Source organism: Dendroctonus ponderosae, unplaced genomic scaffold (assembly GCF_020466585.1).
Source record: "Dendroctonus ponderosae isolate FM_Combo_2020 unplaced genomic scaffold, Dpon_F_20191213v2 Dpon_F_20191213_1, whole genome shotgun sequence".
NCBI classification, from domain to species: domain Eukaryota; kingdom Metazoa; phylum Arthropoda; class Insecta; order Coleoptera; family Curculionidae; genus Dendroctonus; species Dendroctonus ponderosae.
Genome location: NW_026017110.1, coordinates 6,671,980 through 6,693,679, shown reverse-complemented (window position 1 = coordinate 6,693,679; position 21,700 = coordinate 6,671,980). Strand labels below are relative to the sequence as shown.

The following is a 21,700-nucleotide window of genomic DNA, read 5'->3' as shown; positions in this document are numbered from 1 at the left end:
AAAGCAGAAATATTTATTGCTAAAAGTTCTTCAGTTCAGAGTTTTTAATAAATATATTTTTAAGCTAGAAAACATGCTTTGCAAGATCTCCTGCTGCATCTATTAAATACAGGTAATTCTTTATGATAAAACTACTATATTTATCAGCAAAATTGACAATTTTTTGGTTTTGGTGTAATTATTTAACTGTTTGTGATTCATGTAATTTGGACGTTATGTGCTCTCTGATTTAGTGGAAATAATCGGTCAAACAGTCAGTTAAAAAGTGATCTAAGATCACAACACGTAAAGAAATTTGGCTGCAAAACCTGTAAATTACTTGCAGTCTCGACTAACCAAAGCTGCATTAGTTTTCGCAAATCCCTAACAGCTGGACAAAGCTTTAAAATGACAATTGTTCCCACTAAAAAGTGATCGATTTTTTTGTGGAAACACTTTGAATTTGACTAAAAAATTCCGGTTTCAACCGTCAATTAATTAACGCACACCACATTTACTTGCCAAATTTTACAAAAAAACTCGCAAATATGTCTACTAAACTGCCCAAAAACCTTTAAGAGGATCGAAACCAAATGCGGAAATAATCCAGAAATTATAATAATTTGGATCGAATAGAAATAAAAATGACTTTGTACAGTGTGAAACAAACAGAAGGGAGTATTACGTGTGTTATCTTGCGAACTTTGTACTCTGGAAGCATCAAGTTGCAACTCTATCCAGCCGGGTAAAAATCTCTTCATGAATGGATTCATTCAGAGTTGGGTTGAGCCGAAATCGATCGGCGCACACCAGGCTAGATGGCGTCGAGCAGCCGGTTTTAATTTGAAAAAAACTGCAAAACTAGACTAGGGTGTTTTAAGGGAAAAATTAACAGTTTTTGTCCTCGTATTTTTTGTTCTTCATCCGGACGTGGCAAACTAATCCTAAAATTTTGCCAGAAACCTTCCAAAACTACCAGATATTGTAAAAACGAACTACTCCCACTAGGTTTATGAAGTTTCTTTTCAACTGAAAATTTCTAAATTATATCAATTGCTATCTCCAATTAAGTAATTAGCCAGACCCCCACCCAATAAATCCAGGGCTGAAATATGGCAGGAAATCTTCCGAAGACATGCATACATCCACGTTCTTACTAATAAGCTTACCGTAGCCAACAGTGCATCCGATAGCAATAAAGCAGAAAATCATCAGTTGATCTTCGATCCTGCCAGCCAACATAATGTAGCCGGCCACTAAAACACCCGCGGATGTTTTGTCACTTGCAAAGTTCACACTCTCCTCTTATACCCGCTCATTGTTTTCCCGCAGGAGTTCAAGACCTGGAATACCGACCACCTAACGCCCTTTGAATGTCTTGAATGTAGAAGCTGCCGCCTTCCACCAGCAGCTCAACTCAGCACGTTTGAGGCCTCATCCAGTTCGGATGGTCGACGGGAACATTTTCCAGAACGAATCGAGTCAGATTTAAGCGACAGGTACAAAGATTTAACATTTAAAAGAAGTGCAATCGATTTTATTTGGGAAGTCAGGGTGTTACGGACAAAACGGCGCAACGCGTTCAGTGGGATGAACGGGAACAGGAAAATTGGTCCAGCTATGGATTCTGCGCCAAAACTCCTACGCAAATTTACAACGGATCCAGGGTCGGATAACAACAGAATTAGCTGCTCATTGTAGCGTAATTTAGTTTTTTGCTACGGGATTCATTCAAAGGAAACAGCGAAAAATATTGCAAGATTGCGAGCGGTTCAAGAATGGAATTTCCACAATCCGATGTGGGGAAATAAATAATCCAGCATTTCTTCAAAATTGTATTAAGTCTTCTTCAGCTTTAACATACTATACAGATTTTCTCATCCATAGTCAGTAACAGGAATTTGCCAACATCCGCTCTGCTTCATTAATAAGATAGATGGATGAGTGTAAGGAATTTTCTAATTGTACTCTGAAAAAATATTACTGTTTCCACGTAATTCATCTTTCTTTACTTTAAGAGACCCAATAGATTTCGGGTTCATTCATCAAAGGGACGTTCCTGGAAATTCCACTGGATCGCATTAAGCGCCTAGAAAACTACTTTTTCGGTAGACTGATCATTACAGCTAGTCACATTGGTCAAAAAATTGGCTCCATCTAGCGCAATGAGAAGTGTAATTTTAGGCAGCAGAAATTGGCAGAAAATATTCGTTTTCTATAAAATATTGCACATTTATTTTACAGATTTGCATCACCTACAAATTTTCAATCTTCTGTGGAAACAAAGGATTAAACATGACTAACATTAATCAAACACAAGCCGTTCTATTATCCAATTGATTGCGCTCGTTTATATCATTTGGCTTTAAATTAATTGCTCATTCGTTTCGTATGTAAAATCTACTCTTTCGTTCTGTACCTTCAAAGAAAACGGTGTTTTTTTTTGAACTTCCAAAATATGCCCTCTGGCTTGTACGCTATTTTTTTAAATGAAAAGGAGGAGTAGAAGCAAGGAGACAAACAAGTAAAGAAGAAATCAAGCAAAAAACATCTGTCCATTTTACGAGAATTTCCCAGTACAATACAAATTTCTAAAATAAGAGTCGTTATTAAGACTTTCATCAACTTTTAGGGGGAATCGCTGAATATATTTTGATGTAAAAGCCAAATTAAAGCCAAAATTAAAGCCAGCTTTTCCTGTGACAATAAAACGATTAGAAGAAAAAAACATACACAATTTTCTTTGGTTAAATTTCCGGTACAGTTTGAAGTGATTTGCTGGTTATTTCAATAAAAAATCAAATCAAACTTTAGTGACAACGGAACTCAAACAAACGAGGCTAAAGTGAAAGAAAACGAAGCAATAAAGAATAACAAAAAATCAGCTACAACGCATGTTTTTTCACGAGGAAACGAAATTTAATGCATCTTTATAGTCACAATTAAACCCAAGCTGCAAGCAATAAAAAAATAAAGTGCAAAGATGTAGTGAAGCATTTGGAGTTCGGAGTTGATGTGCTTTTTTCATCGTCAAAAACAAAGTACAAACCACTTTGCAGTATCAATAACAGATTTTAAAAAATCAAGTGCGAGTTTTCTTAATAAATTTCCTGCACGCCTTCGTAAGTTCATTTCTATTAATTCTTATTAATGAAGCAATTGTGCATAAATATTTAATTAATTAAGAGAGGCAAGCAAAATTTTAAAAAAATTATATCCACTGACACGAATTACAGGATAAAAAAAATAAAAACCAAACTAAAAGATATTTAGAAAATTCCAGCTTTCAAAACCTGTTCTTTTAACCTCGGCCTTTACACGTTCTAAACAATCAGGAATAGTTCTACACTATTTTAATGTCCTAGTGAGATAATTGCAACCTTACTAAACACAGTTAGTTCCTAAACCTCTTCATACTAATTTTAGTAGAATAATTGTGCCAAAAAGCAAATTTCCCATTAGGAACAAATGAATTTAAATATTCTAAAAGCTTGAATGAATCTAGATGTACCCTGTATATCTATAGTAACGTCTGAAATCGGTAAATTTGCAAGCATATATGGCTCCCATATAGTTTGAGACAAAATTGCCGTAGAAAAGTACGATTTTTGTTCCATTACTTGAATAATTTGGTTCAGAAACTCTCGTAGAATCTCACTCCAGGATATAAAAAAGCCAATAAATCGTGTTGAAGATCAGAAAACTGACCGGAAATATTATCCTGGAGTATTTGTCTATTAAATTCACATCCTTGATTTTGGGCATGGCTGATTTTAGCACAAGAGCTCCTTTCCTGATGGCGTGCAGAACTTTGGGCTTGTGCACGGGATTTCCTGCAAAAATCTTGCAATTACTGCCGGGAAAAAAACTTCATTTGTAGAAGGTACCTCTAAATCTTAGTCCAGGCGTTTGTCTGCAAGTGTACATGTACCCGGATGCCCGGCTATAGCGAAAGCTCGGAGGAAAGTTGCAAGAATCCAGCTCCTGAGCGTTCAGCTTAATGGAAAGCTTCCTGTTTCGGATCGACGGCAATGGACTCATACGAATATCATCCAGTTCGATAATACCTTCGTGCCTCAACGGGGGTTTCTGGGTTTGGTCACAAGTGTTGGTTTTTTTGGGCCCTAAAAACCAACCAAAAAAATCAACGTTAAGACCACTTGACACGCAACTTGCCAGTCTTCTGATCGTCTTCTTTGGTTTTCTTGCTCTTTTTCTTCGCCCTGGCTCCCCAGTACGTGTAGTTTACTGCAGCATACTCCAGAAGAGCAGCAAATACGAAAACAAAGCACATAACCAGATAGATATCGATAGCTTTCACGTAGCTGATCCGAGGCAGTGAACTTCTTACTCCAGTGCTGATTGTTGTCATGGTCAGAACGGTTGTAATTCCTAAGTGAGGCCACAAAATATTAGAAAACTCTCAGGGTGTTAAATCTGGTGCCTGGGCTGGCCATAGTTTTTTTTTTCTTTAATTCTCAATAAACTCAAGTTTCCTACTGGAGGGATGATGATAGGGGCTTTAACTGATTTGGACTTGGGCTGGAACTCCAGATTTAACACTCTCGGGATGTTTTAGCCCACTTTAAAGTCGGAAATTTAAAAGAAAATTGTAAAAAAAAAATTGTGTGTTGCTTACCCAAAGCCACTCGAGCGCTTGTTGCTTCGTGGTTGATCCAAAACGACACCCAGGACAACATAACGATCAGAATACTTGGCAGGTAAGTTTGGAATATGAAATAGCCGATGTTCCTCTGAAGCTTGAAAGACAATGAAAGCCGCTGGTAGATGCCTGAAAGAGTTCAACATTCTTTCATCAGCAAACTCTTCATGTTTAAACTCCGTGAAAGTTACCAGTCGCAAGCCGCTCCTTTCGATCGTTAGTTTCGTACCCAATAATGGTAAATTGGGGAAGCTCCGCTTCCTCCACTCCTCTCACTGGTCGGTTTTTCCAACACATCACCACATCCATCACAGTGTATCCATCTGGAAGTTTCCCCGTTTTTAACTATTAACTTTATCCGCAGCTCCTCATCTTACAACTCTCGATTTCCACGGTACAATTCTGCGAGTCCAATGGATAATAATGAAGATCCATCATACAAGCCAAAGTAGTGGTGAACCGCATTCCGTATGTAATTGATCCATCGCCATTTAGACGCACCAATTTGTTCCTCTCGGTTACATCGTGCAGATAGCTGGAAATAATGACGACCATTATTCAGTTCTCGAAGGGATGTTTTAAGAATCCGACTTAAATTGAGCCTATTCAGGCCTCCAGTCTTGACTAAGAGGAGTTGCTAATTGGCTAAGAGGGAGGTTACCTGTTTTTGTCGTTGGCGAAAAAAGTGTCTGGAACCCAGATTTTCTCTGCAAAGTCGCCGGATAGTGTTAAAACTTCGTCTTCGTGGCTGAACGCCAGTCTTTCGTCTTTCCAGTACTGGTTGAGGTAGAGCGTTATAGTGTAGTCCTAGACAAAACTCCAGGAAATAAACTGGAATTTTTCTAAAGGTTTTGTAGAAATTGCATATTTTCTTCCAGAGTGTAACTTGGGGCGTTTTTGATCACTCTGCACTGAGCTTTGTTGTGTCTTTTTATGGTAACGAATTATTGAATCCAAATATTGAAGAACCGTCTAAGTTATACCGAAATGGCCGTGAAGAACGTAAAAAAATTAAATCTGATCGACTAAGAAGATTCATAACAAGTTAATGGTTTCTGGTATTTTTTCATAATCAGATAATGCTTCCCATCTTTAGAAATACTCGAAATATTATCCAGGGAAATGAACCCAAAAAACTTAAAATTCGATACCATAAATGGCCAGTTTTGTACGAAATGTAATTATATTTTTTAACAACCTCAACATTCAATTAATAAAACTTCTTTGCTTCACAATTAATTCTTAGAAAGCTATTTTTCAATCATAATTTTACTTAGCATTTATTTGTCAATATTTATTTGGCCCTTTTTGTATTATTTTCTGCAGTTTACATTTCTGTTAATTTCCAGAAGGTTATCTGGTGCTTTGAAGGGAAATTTTTAGTCAGTTGTTTTAAAATTAACGTGTTTCTTACATTTACTACTTTTATAGAAAAAATCAGATGCAGTTTTAGTAACAAATGTATTTAGAACCCCATAATCTAAGATACAATAAATTAACATTTAAAATTTCATTTGTTGTTTTTGTAATTTTTTTCAAATTGTATGCCTCATTTTTAAAGCATTTTTATTATTTTGTTTTATCCGGAGTTACATCGGTTATTCGGGGTTTTCTAACAGACTTTTGTGACACCATTTGTGCCAACAAGACTTCGTAAGTAATTTTTTCATCTTGAGAAATCTCCATCTACTCGACCTATAAATATTTTCCGCAATCTATTTTATAAAATTATTTGCAGGAAATTAATAAACTGTTGGTTGCAAGGAAAATATAGAAAATATCGAAACGTACGGGAAAAGTTCATTTCCAGCTTCATTTCCTTTAAATGCAAGCCAGCAGCATTTTATTTGCTTCCTGTGCGCACACTCTCATACTCATATATTAATTGTAATTTATTAAAAGACGCCAGCGATATTAATAAAATTAATTAATTTTAAAACACTTTAAACTTGAAAATTTAACTACGTTTAAAAACAACACTAATATTTGAGTTCCATTCATTCTCCAGCAAACTTCAGTCATTTTTCTCAATTTAAACACTAAACTGATTGTCTTCATTCATCCACAGTATCTTTATGAACGCTTTAAACATTTCGGCTCTAAAAGGCAGCGTTTTTCAAGCCCTCAAAATATATTTTAACGACAGCCTTGCCCCTTTTGTAGGAACTCGAACTATTCAAAGGTCGCGCAATTACGCCCGAAAAATATGCATAAGCGCAAAATTTCATGGAAATCTCTATCGAAGCGAGATTTAAGCTGGAGAAGAATTTTAATTAAAAGTTCTACATATTCCACTTTGTTCAGTTTCCTTATGAAACAACAAAAAAACTCACCATGTTCACTTCGGATATTGCATCGAAACTTGCTATCGTCAAATCCATACCAACCAGAAGTGGATCACCTTAACAGTGATTAATTTCAGATAATTAATCGTTAACAATAGAATTTTGATCAGCCATAAAGGTATTTTATTGAAATAATTACCAAAAAATACGCAAGAAAAATGTGATGTGGCTTACCGCCAAAATCTGGTCTGAGTCGGATATCATAACCTTCCAAAAGCCTGGATATGGTCTGAGTAACATTATCCAGCCGGTCGGAAACCATCAGATTACCCTTCTGAGCACTAAAACCTTGGTTCTGAGCAAAAGAAAATCACTTCTTCTGTGCATACCTTATACAATTTTCCCTCGCTACATGTGCTAAGATAAACAACGTTCCAATGCTCTTAAACATCATTGTGCACGCACAAAAACACTGTTTTCCAGTCAAACTCGGGAAGCAATCATGCTGATTTTGAAAATGTTGGAACTCCCGGTCTAACTAGCATTGGAATGCTTGAAATTAAACAATTTGCTGTGGAGGAAAGCAAAGCTGACAATTTTATTGAGTTTTTAGCGGCATGTAACAGCTCTTAGCATCTTGTTCCGAGAAATGGAATCCAGGAAGAAGCGCAGGCGTTCGAGGATGCTCTCTATCCAGAGCCGCAACACGAATGGATTTTCCGAAAATTCTCGCAAAGATTTTTTTTATTTCAAGTTTTCAGTTAGAAGAACTTGGCCACATCAATCGCCGCTTGCAAGCGAAAGTGAAAGATCTTGAAAACCAAAAGACTCTATGCGGGAAATGGGAATTTCAGTCAAAAAACGTTTTAAAAAGCCAAGGAATACTTTGGTGATTAAATAGTATTTTATACATTCGAAGGTTTCAACGCCCCTTTTTAGCTTTTGCCCGTCCATTTGCGCTCTTCAAATTTAAGAGCGCGCGCACAACAGCGCTTTTCCTCTAACAGTTATTTGAAGAGAATTGTCTTTAACACTTAACAGTATTCGTAATATCAAGATGCATAAAGTTTGGTGCTTGCTGCTCTTGATTTTTCACCTGTAAGTAGCTAAATTAATGATTATTTAAAGAGTCATAATTTATCAATGTATGACACACACGTCGCTTTTTCTTTGTTCAACAACGTTTTATTCTGCTTTGTGTTTTGGAATGTATTCAAAAGAGTGCTTGTTTTGTCAAGATTATGTTTTATTTATTGCGTTTTTATTGCCATCGATTTTAAAATCACGTGCCTGTTTACAGGCTAATTTTGTTGCTAATATTAAAACATTCAACTTTCCTGCAACAAACCCCTACTTAATAGCTTTAACAATACATTTATTTTTAAGTTGATAATTTGACTTGTTAAATTCGTCTTTAATCAACGTTGAATGGGGTCGTTTTGCGCTCCTGCACTCGGAGATTTCTCATCAATTTTAATGGCTTGCAAATGTGCTCAAACATGTGGCGGAATAAATCAATTTCAAGATAATCGAATATAAGAAACACGAATTTCTGGAGGGTTTCAAATGTACTCGAGTTTCGACGATGTTCCCTGTAAGGCCTTCGTCTTCGCGAACAAAACAACCGCTGAATAGACGTTTTTTCCACTCGATTGTTAACTGGTTCGGAAAAAGGGAAATTCGAATATCGAATAGAGTTTTAGCAGCAGGATTTTAACACGTTTAAATATTTTTTTCATTCATCAATTTCCCGGGTGTTTTTCAACAATGAAAAGTGATTGCAGGAAAAGCCACTATCAACAGGAAAATCGCATTTATTTGTCGATGGTAAATCTCAATTTTCTAAAGTGGAAAACCTTTGTCTTTTGCCCAGACGGCCAAAAGGCCAATAGGAAAACAGATCTGCTAAAGAAACCCGAACTCTCGAGGAATAAAGTGAGAATTCTTGTCCGTCTCGTAAGAAAACCGCCGTAAATTCTCATTTTCCACTTCTTCTGCTGGTTAATAAATTGCGCTTAATTCCACATTATGCTTCATTTTTCTGCTTTCTAAAGTCCAATTTTTTGGAGTATTGCGGATTTTGCTAACTATTCATGAAAACTTTGGAAGAAAAATCAAAACGACAACTCGAACATGAAAACATTGAAATTTCCCTTGAAGCTTAGCGATGGAAGACGCCTTCTGATCAATTCCAACTAAGCGTGAATCTTTTAACATTAATTAGTGTGTGTTATTCCAGGAGGGTTGTGGCTCCTTACAGGATTAGCGGAGTGATTTTGCAAGGATCGGAGGCTCGAAATAGAAATAAATCCGTAAACGAGACTTTGCTTGGATTTTCTTCGCGTTTAAAATCCAACGAGAGCCGCATTCGGCGGAACAGTCCAACTAACGACGTTGTTAGCAAAAACATCACAATAATCCTGGAGAATTTATTGAAGAATTACGAAAGCTCCCAACTGCCGAGTCATGGAAAAGGTTTGTACAGTTTGCAAGTAAATTTGGGAAAAAACTGTTAATGAACTTCAAGCGGATTTCTTGGGAGGGTTGCGTAAAACTTTAGGGGCTGCGTAAGGACGCAAATTCGCCGCATTCTTGATGAAATTGCCGAATAAGCTCGGCTTAAAGACAGTAGCTTTTGGGCTTAGAGCAACTATTTCAAAGGCTTCTGAGGAATTTTGCGCATAATTTGCAGGTCAACCGACTGTAGTCCAGACGAATATTCTGATCAGAAGCATGGGACCGGTGTCGGAGCTGGATATGGTAAATTTTCGGGTTTGAAAAGTTCTTTGCCGGATTTTTCCAATTTCCAGGAATATTCAATGGATTGCTACTTCAGACAGTACTGGCGTGACCAAAGACTGTCGTTTATCGGCCCGATAAAGTCTCTGTCCTTATCCATTAAAATGCTGGAACGCATCTGGCGTCCAGATACGTATTTCTACAACGGGAAAAACTCCTACGTCCATACAATAACAGTTCCAAACAAGCTGCTGCGGATCAGTCAGGACGGTGGCATTCTCTACTCGATGCGGTAAAGAAAATCGCCAACTTCCAAACCAATTAGCCACAATTTCCTTTGCAGCCTGACGATAAAAGCCAAGTGTCCGATGGAATTGAAAAGTTTCCCCATGGACCGGCAGTCTTGTCCATTGATTTTAGGGAGCTGTAAGTTTACTTGCTGATGTTTCCAGGTGAACGTGCCTATTTTTTCAGATGCGTATACATCAAGGGACTTGGTTTATCAATGGCAAAGCGAGCGAAGTGTGAACTTCGTGGCTGGCATGACACTGTCGCAGTTTGATTTGATGAGTTATCCATCCAGAAACTTTACTTTCAAGCGAAGAGAAGGTATATAGGAAATCAAACCGTTCAAAGGCTCGAAATAATGGAGAATTTTAGGCGAGTTTTCCGTTCTGGAAGTGTCCTTTAATCTCCAAAGGCACACTGGATACTTCCTGATTCAAGTTTACGTTCCTTGCATTCTCATAGTGGTTCTTTCCTGGGTCTCCTTCTGGATCCATCGCGAAGCCACCAGCGATCGGGTTGGTTTAGGTGAGAACAACCTTTCCAGCGCAACTTCCAGATGGCTTGCAAGCAATATTTCCAGGCATCACTACCGTGCTCACTCTATCAACAATAAGTCTGGATTCCCGGACGGATTTACCGAAAGTTCGCTACGCTACAGCTCTGGATTGGTTCCTCCTCATGAGCTTCCTCTACTGCATTGCCACTTTATTGGAGTTTGCTGGAGTGCATTATTTTACAAAGGTGCCATCCGGATTTCTGGTAACCGCTGTTTTTAAGGCGAATTTTAGGTCGGCAGTGGCGAAATTCCCATCGATGAGGACGATTGGGAAGACTGCGAAGAACCAGCTGAAGAGTTTGTGGGCAGAAGCGCGGCCGATTTACTTGAAACCGTCAATGTGGACAGTCGCAGAAGAAGGAGCTCAATTGTGTGCCCGATTTATAACGTGAGTTTTTTTGTAATTTTTCTGTAATGGATGGAAAAGAGTAACAGGGTTAGTGGCGTAAAAAACTTGCAGGTTTTCGTCTGCAGGACAGCAAACCCTCCGGATTTAACTCTCCTGGATTTTTGTTGATCTATTTAAGACGTTAGTTGGCAAACATCCACTCGAAGCTCACAAAATGTATCTAAATAGCGGAGAGTTTCATTTAATCACGGGATTTGGGTCGTTGTCAAAGCAAAATTATGTTTTTCATCATCGTTTAAAACAATTACTGATATAGAAAATAAATTGATAAACGCTTTCATTTTGATGCTTTCTAGACCGCTTCACTTTACCAGAGTCCTAGAAGAACCTCCTTGATCTCCAACCCGCATTCTTCACCTCCAGTGAGGACGACCGTAGAAAAAACCACGCAAACCGAATACAAACCGCCCAAATGGAAGCAGTTTTTGTACTGTTTGAAGGGCGACGATAAATTTCGCAGGCAAAGACAACGAGAAGCTGCCGCTTTAGGTGACCATCTCCTCAATGCCTCAAAAATATTTTCACACCGATTTTTCGTGCAGATTCCACTAAGGATGGCCAACACGCCATTCGGCATGTGAACAGTGTTTCTTTGATTGATAAAACGGCCCGAATAGTCTTCCCAACGTCTTTTGGACTGTTCAACCTCTTCTACTGGCTGGTCTACATTATGACGCAGGAGAATTTCAAATGGGGCGATAACAAGTTGAATCCCCAGAGCCATTAAGGAGGGAAAGAAGAAAATCGGCAACTGTTTTCCGAAAAAAATCCTCAAAATAGAGTGTTTTTCTATTTAGTTAATTTTCAGGTTGGTGGGATGAATTATTTCTTCCATTCAACACGTCCCAGATGTATACAGAGTGTTTCAAAATCAATTCCTTAGCATTCCTAGGCTAGTAATTGTAGAAAATAGAGATCTGAAAATCTCGCCATGTACATTCTTTCAACTGCTTGGCACTTACAGGGTGTTTTTTTAGTGCGATAGAGTCGATTATTTCCGATGGTGTTGAACTTTCGAAAAATAGTTTCATATAAAAGTGGTTGAGGCACAAAGTGCGCACATTTGAAAAATATCTTATATGATACAGAGTGTCTCAGAAAATCGAGGCAAGATCAAAGTGTATTTTTTTAAATAGAACTACCCATTTTTCATTAGCTCATGGAAATGCAGCATCAAACGCTACATATGCACCGTAAATTGTTTTTTTCTTATTTGCGACGTTGGAAGATTATCACCATTTTAGTAAAATTTTGCTTAAAAACATGGTGACTAAAAATTAATTGTACAGGGTGTTAACAATGTGGACTTCAATCTAAAACTTTTTAACACAATATAACTTTTGTTTTTGACCTGTATATTAATTCGTCATTAGATAGACAATTTACAAAGTTATAAATTTGCATTTATAAATAAAAGTATACACTTTAAGCTGTGAAATCAACCGTTTTCAAATTATCATTTATTTTATTTAAAAATTTCAAAAAGTTGCTGCATTTTGTAAGGTGGAACTGGAATGTCAATGGAAGTCAATAAATAAGTATCAACATGTGAATTGCCACGTTTAATTGATCATTTACCTAATTATATCAAGGAAGGAATGTGGTATTTACATGATGGAGCTCCATCCAGTTCACCATACAACTCAAATTCATGAGTACCTAAAGAATTAATTTCCTGAGAGGTGGATAGGTAGAGGTGGGCCTGTTCAATGGCCTCCTCGTTCACCCGATTTGACAAAAATGTATTTATTTTTATGGGCTTACGTCAAAAATGAAATTTATAAAATAACTCCAACTACAAAAGATGGCATGAAGGAACGAACCACAACTGTTTTTCGAAGCATTAATAATATTGTTTTGAACTGCGTTAGCGATTCATTTCAAAAACGTAGATATTAATAGTTGCTTAAATGTTAACGGAAATCATATTGAACATTTATTTTAAAATATCACTGTAGGTATAATTTTATATTTTTATTTTAATATACGTATGTTGTTTTTTTTTTCATTTTTTGCTATGAAATGATTATGTCAAGTATCATCAAATTTTCACACTTATTTAATGAATTCCATAGCCACCTTACAAAATATAACAACTTTTTGAAATGTTTAAATAAAATAAATTATAATTTGAAAACGGTTGATTTAACAGCTTAAAGTGTAAATGCAAATTTGTAACTTTGTAAATTGTCTATCTAATGACGTATTAATATACTGGTATTTCCATTTGAAAAACAAAAGTTATATTGCGTTTAAAAGTTTCAGATTGAAGTCCATTGTTAACGCCCTGTACATTGTATTGATATTTTGGTTCAATAGAATTCTTAACGGACCTGTGGTGATTTGAAAGACGTATTTTTTTTGTATCTTTAACTGCTTTTCTTGCTTCTACAATAAATTTTTAGTTACCATGTTTTTAATCAAAATATTACTAAAATGGCGATAATCTGCCAACGTCGCAAGTAAGAAAAAAACAATTTACGGTGCATATGCAGCGTTTCAAGCTGCATTCYATGAGCTAATAAAAAATGGGTAGTTCTATTTAAAAAAATACACTTTGATCTTGCCTCGCTTTTCTGAGACACTCTGTATGATATAAGATATTTTTAAAATGGGCGCACTTTGTGCCTCAACCACTTTTATATGAAACTATTTTTCTAAAGTTCAGCACCAACTCTCTTGCACTAAAAAACCACCCTGTATGTGGAAAATTTGAGGTAACTGCCTCAAAAGCTGCTGGAGTCAGAGGAGAAAAACCGAGTAAATTGTGTAATTTCAGCGCTATTTATCTTGGAAACGACGCGTTTGCCGACGTATGTCCAACAAACCTTTCCGACTTGTTTTCGCCTGTTGTATCACCTAGTTAAAAAATCAATCACCCTGTATATGGAAGGTTAATTAGGTGACAACCGCTAATTAATCACGAGAGCTACAGCACAAACTGAAATTGTTTGTTGAAGCAGGATTATTTTTAAAAAACTTGATTAGGGGTTGAATTTGCCTTCGAACTTCTACACTCAATGGTGGAGAAGAAGGGAGGCGCTCCGCTTGTAGCCTGAGGTTAGGTACAGTGGGTAAAAGATGGCGCTAAAGGACTGACTTTGTGCGGAGCAATGGCGAGTAGGTTTTTGGTTCGCGTCCTCGCTAAGGATCAACTATTTTCCAAAAACCAGCTATTTTAAGAAACCGAAGACTGAATAGAATACAGTTTAAGAAACACGCTTTGTCGCCGCATTTCGTCTCAGGAAAACACCGCCCGTTTCACTGATGAAACCTGTGGGAATTATCGAAATGTTTCCCTTTTGTCAACATTAGCAGATCAGAGGCTGCCATGATGTTTCTGGCGTCGTTTTCGTCGAGTAGCCGCTGAAGTTTTCTGTGGAATGACTATTTTTTGGCCATCATTTAGCTGCGAACTGGTAACAGTGTGATTCTGTGTAATGTTAGCATGTAGTTTGTCAGGAATTTCCCTACATGTAAGTCATTTTGTATGGTAAAAATCGATCTAGGAGTGACCCTTCACGGCCAACTAATATGGCTTACAAATGGCTCTTTAATCGGCCTGTTAAGCGGTGGACTAGGGTTGTTTCTCGTGCCAGTTAATTTAAATGGCCCCCCCGCTAAATGGGGCCGGGCAATCAACCCTTCTAGATCGATTATTAGTCCATAAATGCAGGGAGTGTCAAACAATCTGACGTTGACACTAAGAAAAACAAAACTGTGCCTTTGTTGTCATAGTCTACCGATAATGACCTTGAAATTATGACAACATTCCCAACTACTGACTCTTTATGTCACTTACTAAAACTATCACGAATATTGTCCTTAGTAAGGAATCAGAATGGTGGTGGATGTGCATACGAGGCCCTACCACAACTTTAAAATGCAGCCAGCCTGTATGACCCCAAAGGAACTCTCCGATAATGACGACTTGGCTACGTCTTTAGTGTTGGACCCCATTCTGGGCTTCAACTCACACAAAATGAATATCAAATATCGGCCACTGAAAGCCAACACTTCAGAGCTGAAGACTATAGTGCAAGGCTTTATTCTCACTCAGGACTACGAGAAGGCCTATGGCTGTATATCGAAGGGCGAGTGGATGCCACGGCTCAGGTCCAAAAGTCAGCAACGGACTCTGCAAGAACATGTATGTATTTTTCCAACTAAATGGGGTTAGAATCTTCCCAACTTTCTTGACTAAATTACATTACTTTTCTTGTGTTTTGACTTGAATATCTAGATCTATCTTGATTCTAGAGAAGAAAACAAGCCAAAAGCTTCTTGGGAACCTACCCAAAAAATTCCTTTTTAAAGGGGCCGAAGGCCTTTGACTCTTGTACTCTGGCCGTAGTTTTTTCCGCATAATTTACGCTTTATTAGAATTTTTTTTTTATAATTGCACGGTTCTCTGGTTTTTGAAAATCGGAATACGGCTTTGTCCTCCGGAAGGCATAGCTGGAAAACAATTGGAAATCACGGTGTAGTAAAACTGCAGACAACTAGTTTCGAGGTCTTTATTTCCAGCAAATTCCTAACCACCTCTATGCTATGAACTATGAGTAAAATGAACATTAATTCGTATATTAGTTTTGCTCCTGTCAGTTCTTCCGCTGTTTTTCATTTCCTTTCTTATCTGCCCTTGTTGTGTTTTTGTACGATTTTTGAATTTGTTTAATTATCAGAAGCAAAGCAAATTTGCATAAGCTGTGTAAAGACAGTTTTTTTCAGCCATTTCTATTTTTTTCTTTCGGAAAATTTTCTTCATTTTATTTCTAAATGATTCGTTTATTATACTATTATCAATTTCTATCATCTTTCTGCCTTACACTTCTCAATGGCCACAATTCCTATTTAGGATACTTCTTGAGTCACTTCAAATGTTCTTAACTGCTTGGTTCCTGCTTATAGGTAACTTTTTCGCTTTTGGTTATTTCAATTCGCGAGTTCAAAAGTCCAGACGCTCCCCGGTGGCTAAAAGTATAACTACAAGTTACTTGTACGTAAGTAAAGTACTAATTTGACACTTGTTTTGTTGACATTGGTGTTTACATCTGATTGTGATTTGTTTTGTTAAAATTAACTTTGCAAGCTTTTAAAGAAATAGGAACAGATCGAAAAGTGTGTAAGTATTGTTTTATGTTATAAATGTCATGAACTCCAATAAATAAACAAGTCTGACAAGTTTCAACTGTCACACGACTAAGAGTAATTTGACGCCATCGGTAGTTGAACTGTCGAATAGGGTGAGTGCAACTTTTGATTCGTTGTCGAGTGCCAGTTGAGACTTGTCAGACTTGTTTATTTATTCGAGTTGATGACATTTATAACATAAAACAATACTTACACACTTTTTGATATGTTTTTATTTCTTTAAAAGCTTCTAAAAGTTAATTTTAACAAAACAAATCACAATCATATGTAAACACCAATGTCAACAAAGCAAGGGTCAAATTGCTACTTAACTTGTACTTGTAATTTTAGCCAGCAGGAGGCGTCTGGACTTTTGAACGCCCGAATTGGCACAGACCTCGCATTGAAAAATTAAGTGAAATATCGGACATTTTCTTAAATAATAATACAGGGTGTCCCGTAAGCACATGATCAAAAGGGTACTGCGGTATTCTTTGGATCAAAAGAAGACGATCTGACCTAACTTTTATTCACAAAAAATGTCTGGCTCCTCTGCTATTGGTCAAAGTTCTTCAAAAATTTTTTGTTTTTTGAAATATCGGGAAAATGGTACCATGTATTTTGGTGAAACTCGCTGTGAATTTGTTCTTATGTAAGACTCATATTTTGATGAAACAATCGAGTTCAGCCGTTTTGGACAAGTGATGAATTCTTGAGTGTCGTGGTACAAAAACTACCAGAACTTTTTATTTGGTGGTTGAAATCAATTCATTTTTTTTGTTGATGCACTAATCATTTATTCACAATTTTGTGCTCTTTGTAAAATCATGTAGCATTCATAGTTTTTGCGAAAAAAAAATATTTTTGTTTTATTGCCACTTAACAATGTTAGACATTAACTGCAAATATTGGGATACGAGGCATAAATTAATTGTTAATCAATCTCACAAATTCGTTTCGAATGATCTGGTCAAGGTATTAGGGTTTTGCGAAGACAACTTGCTTGAAAGCGTGCGCGTTTACGCGCCGCATATTTGCAGTTAATGTCTAACATTGTTAAGTGGCAAGAAAACGTCCTTTTTTGCGCAAGAACTATGAATGCTACAAGATTTTACAAAGAGCACAAAATTGTGAATAAATGATTAGTGCACCAACCAAAAAAATGACTTTATTCCGTCCACCAAATAAAAAGTTGTGGTAGTTTTTGTGCCACGACAATCAAGAATTCACCACTTGTCCAAAACGACTGAACTCGATTGTTTCAGCAAAATATGAGTCTTACATAAGAACAAATTCACAGCGAGTTTCACCAAAATAAATCGTACCATTATCGCTATATTTCAAAAAAGATAAATTTTTGAAGAACTTTGACCATCAATAGCAGAGGAGCCAAACATTTTTTGTTAATAAAAATTAGGTCAGATCGTCTTCTTTTGATCCAAAGAATATCGCAGTATCCTTTTGGTCATGTGCTTACGCGACACCCTGTATATTATGTTCACTCTTATAACATTTCAGTGAGTTTGTTTAAATAATTTTTTTCACTTCTTTCACAGGTGACAAAACGTTTATTGATTTTTCCTTTAAATAAACACTATACAACTAGGAATTAATGACAAAAAAGCGATTTTTTTTTCTTTTCCGTCTCTCTTTGTTGTGTGCTGTTTAGCATGTTATGTAATATTTACAGGTTCAAATGTCTTTACAACAGGATTTATGAAAAAACATACCAGAACCTTGCACGAAAAATGGGAGTTTTTTATTTTTAAAAGATTTGAGCCAGTTTTAGCGAATCTGGAGTGCAAATTTAATTTTTAGGCGAGTTTAAGTGTGGAGTCAGCAAAATTCTTCCTGGAGGAGAAATCTTCCTTGGAGGGGCTTTCCTGATTTAAATTGCTAGTAAATTAGTTGATCAAAAGCTTGAATGTGTTCGCTTAATTTAGGCTTAATTGATTTCGTTTAATGTAAAAAACATGGGCATAGTTTCACAAAAGCGGTAAAATACCTGGGATTCCTAGACGCCCGGCGCCTGATGTATTCTGAAGACGTTTTGGTTTAACAGTTATTCCCGCTGTTAAAATACGGATTTTTGTCAGATTTACAGATACCTTCGTGTATTCGATAAAGACTCTGGTTTCGTGATAGAGCCGTGCTATCGCTACACTCTAGAGGGCCAGAAGGGAGCGAAAATTTCGGCAACCAGGCGCTGGTACAAAAACGAGAAAATCGAGTGCTTGGTGGGATGTATTGCTGAATTAACCGAGCAGGAAGAAGACGAACTGTTGCATCCAGGAAAAAATGATTTTTCGGTCATGTACAGTTGCCGGAAAAATTGCGCTCAACTTTGGCTTGGACCTGCCGCTTATATAAATCATGACTGTCGCGCAAACTGCAAATTTGTAGCCACTGGTCGAGATACTGCTTGCGTAAAAGTCCTGCGAGACATTGAAGTGGGCGAAGAAATCACTTGCTTTTACGGGGAGGATTTTTTCGGCGACAAAAATTGCTACTGTGAGTGCGAAACTTGCGAGCGACGCAAAGCGGGCGTTTTCGCCAAAGAAGCGGACAGCAAAGAGGAGAACGGGTACCGATTACGGGAAACTGATAACCGACTGAATCGCACCAAGCAGAAAATCATGCATAACAATCACAAGGAAATGCCCGGATGCAATGAGAGGTTGCAAGCCAGCGCCATTCTCTCACCCTTGAGCATGAAGGAGCTGCGGCAGAAGGGCCTCACTAAATACGATGCGGAACTATTGATAGCGCAAGGTAAACCCCCTAGCTAGCCACTAACCACTAACCAGCAAACTTTAGGTTTGTTTTTATTGTAGGATGTAAATTTTCAGACATTAGTGACTTTCGCACTATGAAACGGGCTAGTCGTAGTAGTTCCGGGTCGCATCATAGTGAAGACCAGAAGAGCTGTACTGAGAAAAACGCTGTGATAAATGAAGGGAACGCCGCCCTGTCTTCAACTGTGAGTTCCCGCACTGCCCGACTGCAACGACGCCAAGCGCAGAGAGCCAACCAAGTAAGGAGAACTTACTGAAAACCACCAGCTCAACATTTCAAATATTTTTTTTTAATCTGCTAGGAACTAGAGCAGGCTGATACTCAAGACCTGTCGCGTTCGAATCTTCTGGACGACCTGCAGAGCAACGCGAGCAGTTGCCCCAGTAGTTTTAGTGATAATGATCCTGTCTGTGATGCAACCCAGCAAAATAAGTTATTTAACGATAGTCAAGAAAGCAGCAAGCTTGGTATGTTGCCTTTGTCGCCCCCCCCCCCTCATAGTTTTGCATTGTTTGATATTTCTCCCAGGTATAACTGCAGAAGAATCCTCAGGAATCACTCTTAGGAACCATAAGTGTTTAACAGGGGAATCAAAGCTGGACTTAAACTGCCGCAACTGCCATGGAATCAACAACAACATGGAGCTTGATACTGCCTGCAATATGAGGGCGAGCGGCGTTAAAAAACATCGGTGAGTAAACTTTGATGGTCAACCATAAACAGTATACTAAAAATGCGGAATCTTGATGAAGGCAAAGGCATCAGAAGCACCCATCAGTCTTGATCGATGCGAATGAAACCGATCAGTTGGAGGACGAGAGCTGTAAAACTGAGGATGATGTTTACGAATTTCACGACGACACCTCTAGCGATATTGCTCCATTGCGCAAGAAGGAGGAGGAAACCAAGCAGGAAATCAACGTGGAGGAGCAGGAGGAAGTTAGTGAAACAGGCCAACGCGAACTAAATACTGCCATAGAACCCGAAAGCTGGACCGTCGAAGAGGTGAGTGAAAGTTCCTCACTTAACACGTTTTACGATTGGTTTTAAAATATTGTAACGGAAATGGCCTGGGGTACTCACGTTTGGAATGGGGGATCGAAATTCATGGTATTTCAGTAAATGGGAGCCCCATTTGGGCCCCATTTACTGTCAAATATGACACTGACAAGCGGGAAGTTTCGCACCTGTTCTGGAGATTTCTAGAACTATCTGAAATATCTGGAGAAAAGTATATAAGCGACGACGAGAACCAGACAGGGGGAGTGAAGTGACAGGAGCGACCGAGTGCAGAAGAAGGTTTAACCCGCGAGTCGGAAACGCGTGTTTTCCTTGTGTTATTGTTATTGTTAGTGAAGTTGACGGTAACTTTGAAGTTAGTTTGTTCCTGTTCCGTAGTTAAAGTTGTACCGAGTGGAATAAAAGTTGTAAGCTGAAGAAAGAGTTTAATACTCGGCCATCCACGGTACAATATTAACCTTAAACTTACTAGCTAAACCTAGTCTACGTTAAAACATTAATCAGTGACCGAACTTGAGATTTTTAGCAGATCACTCGTGCGGTTTTATTAATTTTGTTGTGCGTGTGCGAAATTAATTTCAAAGGCACCATGCAAATCAGGAGCATTGTTTCAGCTGAACGAGTATCAAAAACCACCAGAGTGTGTTCAAAATGTCGCAAGAACTCCGGAAAAGTGCGGCGGTAGACTAAAACTAACGCTGCGCATGAAACGAAGTCCCGTGCTGGATGAGGTGATTGAATCGGGAAACAGTTTGAGCGATGAATATTTCGAGCCAGAATATGAAGTTCTACGGGTGGAAGGTGTGGAGGATGACGAAGAAACTTATTCAAGTTATTCGCATCGCAAGAAGCGCCATAAATCGAAAGACCGGAAACGAGATAGGCGATCAAAGGTGAGTGGAGAAAAGTCGTTTTAATATTGGTATATTTAATCGGTTTTATTTCCAGCACTCCGAGGCGAGAGATGAAGTTCCTCAGGTCCCTATGAAGAGACTTCGGCTCATTTTGGGCAACGAAAGTCATACAATTAATATACCGTCCACCAGCACCAATTGTGAGACATGATGTTCAATAATGTCCCTATAAGATTTATCAGTTAATTATACGGCTCTTGAGGGTGACACAACTTTTACGTAAAACTACTGGCGATTTTCCGCCAGACGGTTATGAAATATTTGTGCCGCTAAACGGGCTTATACATTTTTTGTACTGATTCTCGTTGTTTAAAGGCACTGTATTTGCCTATTTTCCATCAGACGCTTCACATTTCGGCTCTGAATATATTTTTCCAGCTCGTTTCATTACTGATCTACACTGAAATAGTATTATTTCAATCAACATTGTGGTCGGAAACACAACATGATTAATTAATTTATGTTTCACCTATACATTATTGGCTCATAATACCTTAGAGATGAAACATATAATAATATCCATAACAACCGAAGGGCATTGTTAGCGGGCATTATAGTATAACGCCCGCTTATAATGCCCGCTCATAATGCCCGCTCTTAATGCCCGCTAAGTTAATTTTTATAAAATTGTTATTCTCTCGCGTTGACATTTTTCAAGTTTAAACCACAAAAAACAACTGAATAAAAACAAATACCCGTGAACTAAACTTTATCTCCAAAATAAAAATTACAATTTTCAAACGTCCCTGAAAATAAAGCTGAACCGACAACAGAATGGTCCGAGCTTCTAGGAGTGATCTTCTTCTGTGTCTCGCACATGTTTGATAACGAACATTCTCCCCTTAGTTCCTGATGTTGATGATATTCTATTGAAGAATTCCCTGCTACATGTTCCCGTGAAGATACTGAACTCGCAAT

General features: G+C 37.8%; 4 protein-coding genes across 6 annotated transcripts in view; 2 read left to right on the top strand and 2 right to left on the bottom strand.

Annotated features, from left to right (window-relative positions):
* Nucleotides 1-1,582, bottom strand: part of LOC109533633 (low-density lipoprotein receptor-related protein 4) — a 17,793-nt gene extending 16,211 nt beyond the window's left edge. Inside the window, 1 exon segment of the mRNA XM_048670239.1 lies at nucleotides 1,149-1,582. Within this exon segment, the coding sequence (XP_048526196.1) occupies nucleotides 1,149-1,221 (73 nt within the window). The 5' untranslated portion in view covers nucleotides 1,222-1,582.
* A 1,615-nt stretch (nucleotides 1,583-3,197) lies between these two features.
* Nucleotides 3,198-7,577, bottom strand: LOC109533781 (gamma-aminobutyric acid receptor subunit beta-like). The gene is given in 10 exon segments (XM_048660541.1): nucleotides 3,198-3,812; nucleotides 3,867-4,147; nucleotides 4,149-4,371; nucleotides 4,619-4,771; nucleotides 4,834-4,965; nucleotides 5,020-5,177; nucleotides 5,304-5,449; nucleotides 6,976-7,043; nucleotides 7,162-7,268; nucleotides 7,317-7,577. Coding segments are annotated over 10 exon segments (1,512 nt in total). The 5' UTR covers nucleotides 7,382-7,577; the 3' UTR covers nucleotides 3,198-3,633.
* A 1,782-nt stretch (nucleotides 7,578-9,359) lies between these two features.
* Nucleotides 9,360-11,847, top strand: LOC109546062 (gamma-aminobutyric acid receptor subunit alpha-1). The gene is made up of 9 exons (XM_048668182.1): nucleotides 9,360-9,687; nucleotides 9,738-9,958; nucleotides 10,010-10,092; nucleotides 10,141-10,275; nucleotides 10,327-10,479; nucleotides 10,535-10,695; nucleotides 10,743-10,898; nucleotides 11,216-11,408; nucleotides 11,462-11,847. The coding sequence occupies exons 1-9, from the start codon at nucleotides 9,661-9,663 to the stop codon at nucleotides 11,644-11,646; spliced, it is 1,314 nt and encodes a 437-aa protein (XP_048524139.1). The 5' UTR covers nucleotides 9,360-9,660; the 3' UTR covers nucleotides 11,647-11,847.
* Nucleotides 11,848-14,031: 2,184 nt separating this feature from the next.
* The window catches only part of LOC109533054 (histone-lysine N-methyltransferase Suv4-20), a 9,753-nt gene continuing 2,084 nt past the window's right edge, over nucleotides 14,032-21,700 (top strand). The window contains exons 1-9 of one of the 3 annotated variants that reach the window (XR_007281306.1): nucleotides 14,032-14,395; nucleotides 14,749-15,069; nucleotides 18,149-18,824; nucleotides 18,887-19,086; nucleotides 19,150-19,315; nucleotides 19,377-19,539; nucleotides 19,601-19,853; nucleotides 20,483-20,761; nucleotides 20,817-21,244. Coding sequence is in view for 2 of the 3 variants with exons in the window: in XM_048665675.1 (XP_048521632.1) it covers nucleotides 14,761-15,069; nucleotides 18,149-18,824; nucleotides 18,887-19,086; nucleotides 19,150-19,315; nucleotides 19,377-19,539; nucleotides 19,601-19,853; nucleotides 20,483-20,761; nucleotides 20,817-20,933 (2,163 nt within the window). In the remaining variant the exon portion in view is untranslated. Of the gene's footprint in view, nucleotides 14,396-14,748; nucleotides 15,070-18,148; nucleotides 18,825-18,886; nucleotides 19,087-19,149; nucleotides 19,316-19,376; nucleotides 19,540-19,600; nucleotides 19,854-20,482; nucleotides 20,762-20,816; nucleotides 21,245-21,700 lie in introns of those variants that run through there. The other 2 variants (XM_048665675.1, XM_048665679.1) reach the window with 2 other exon arrangements.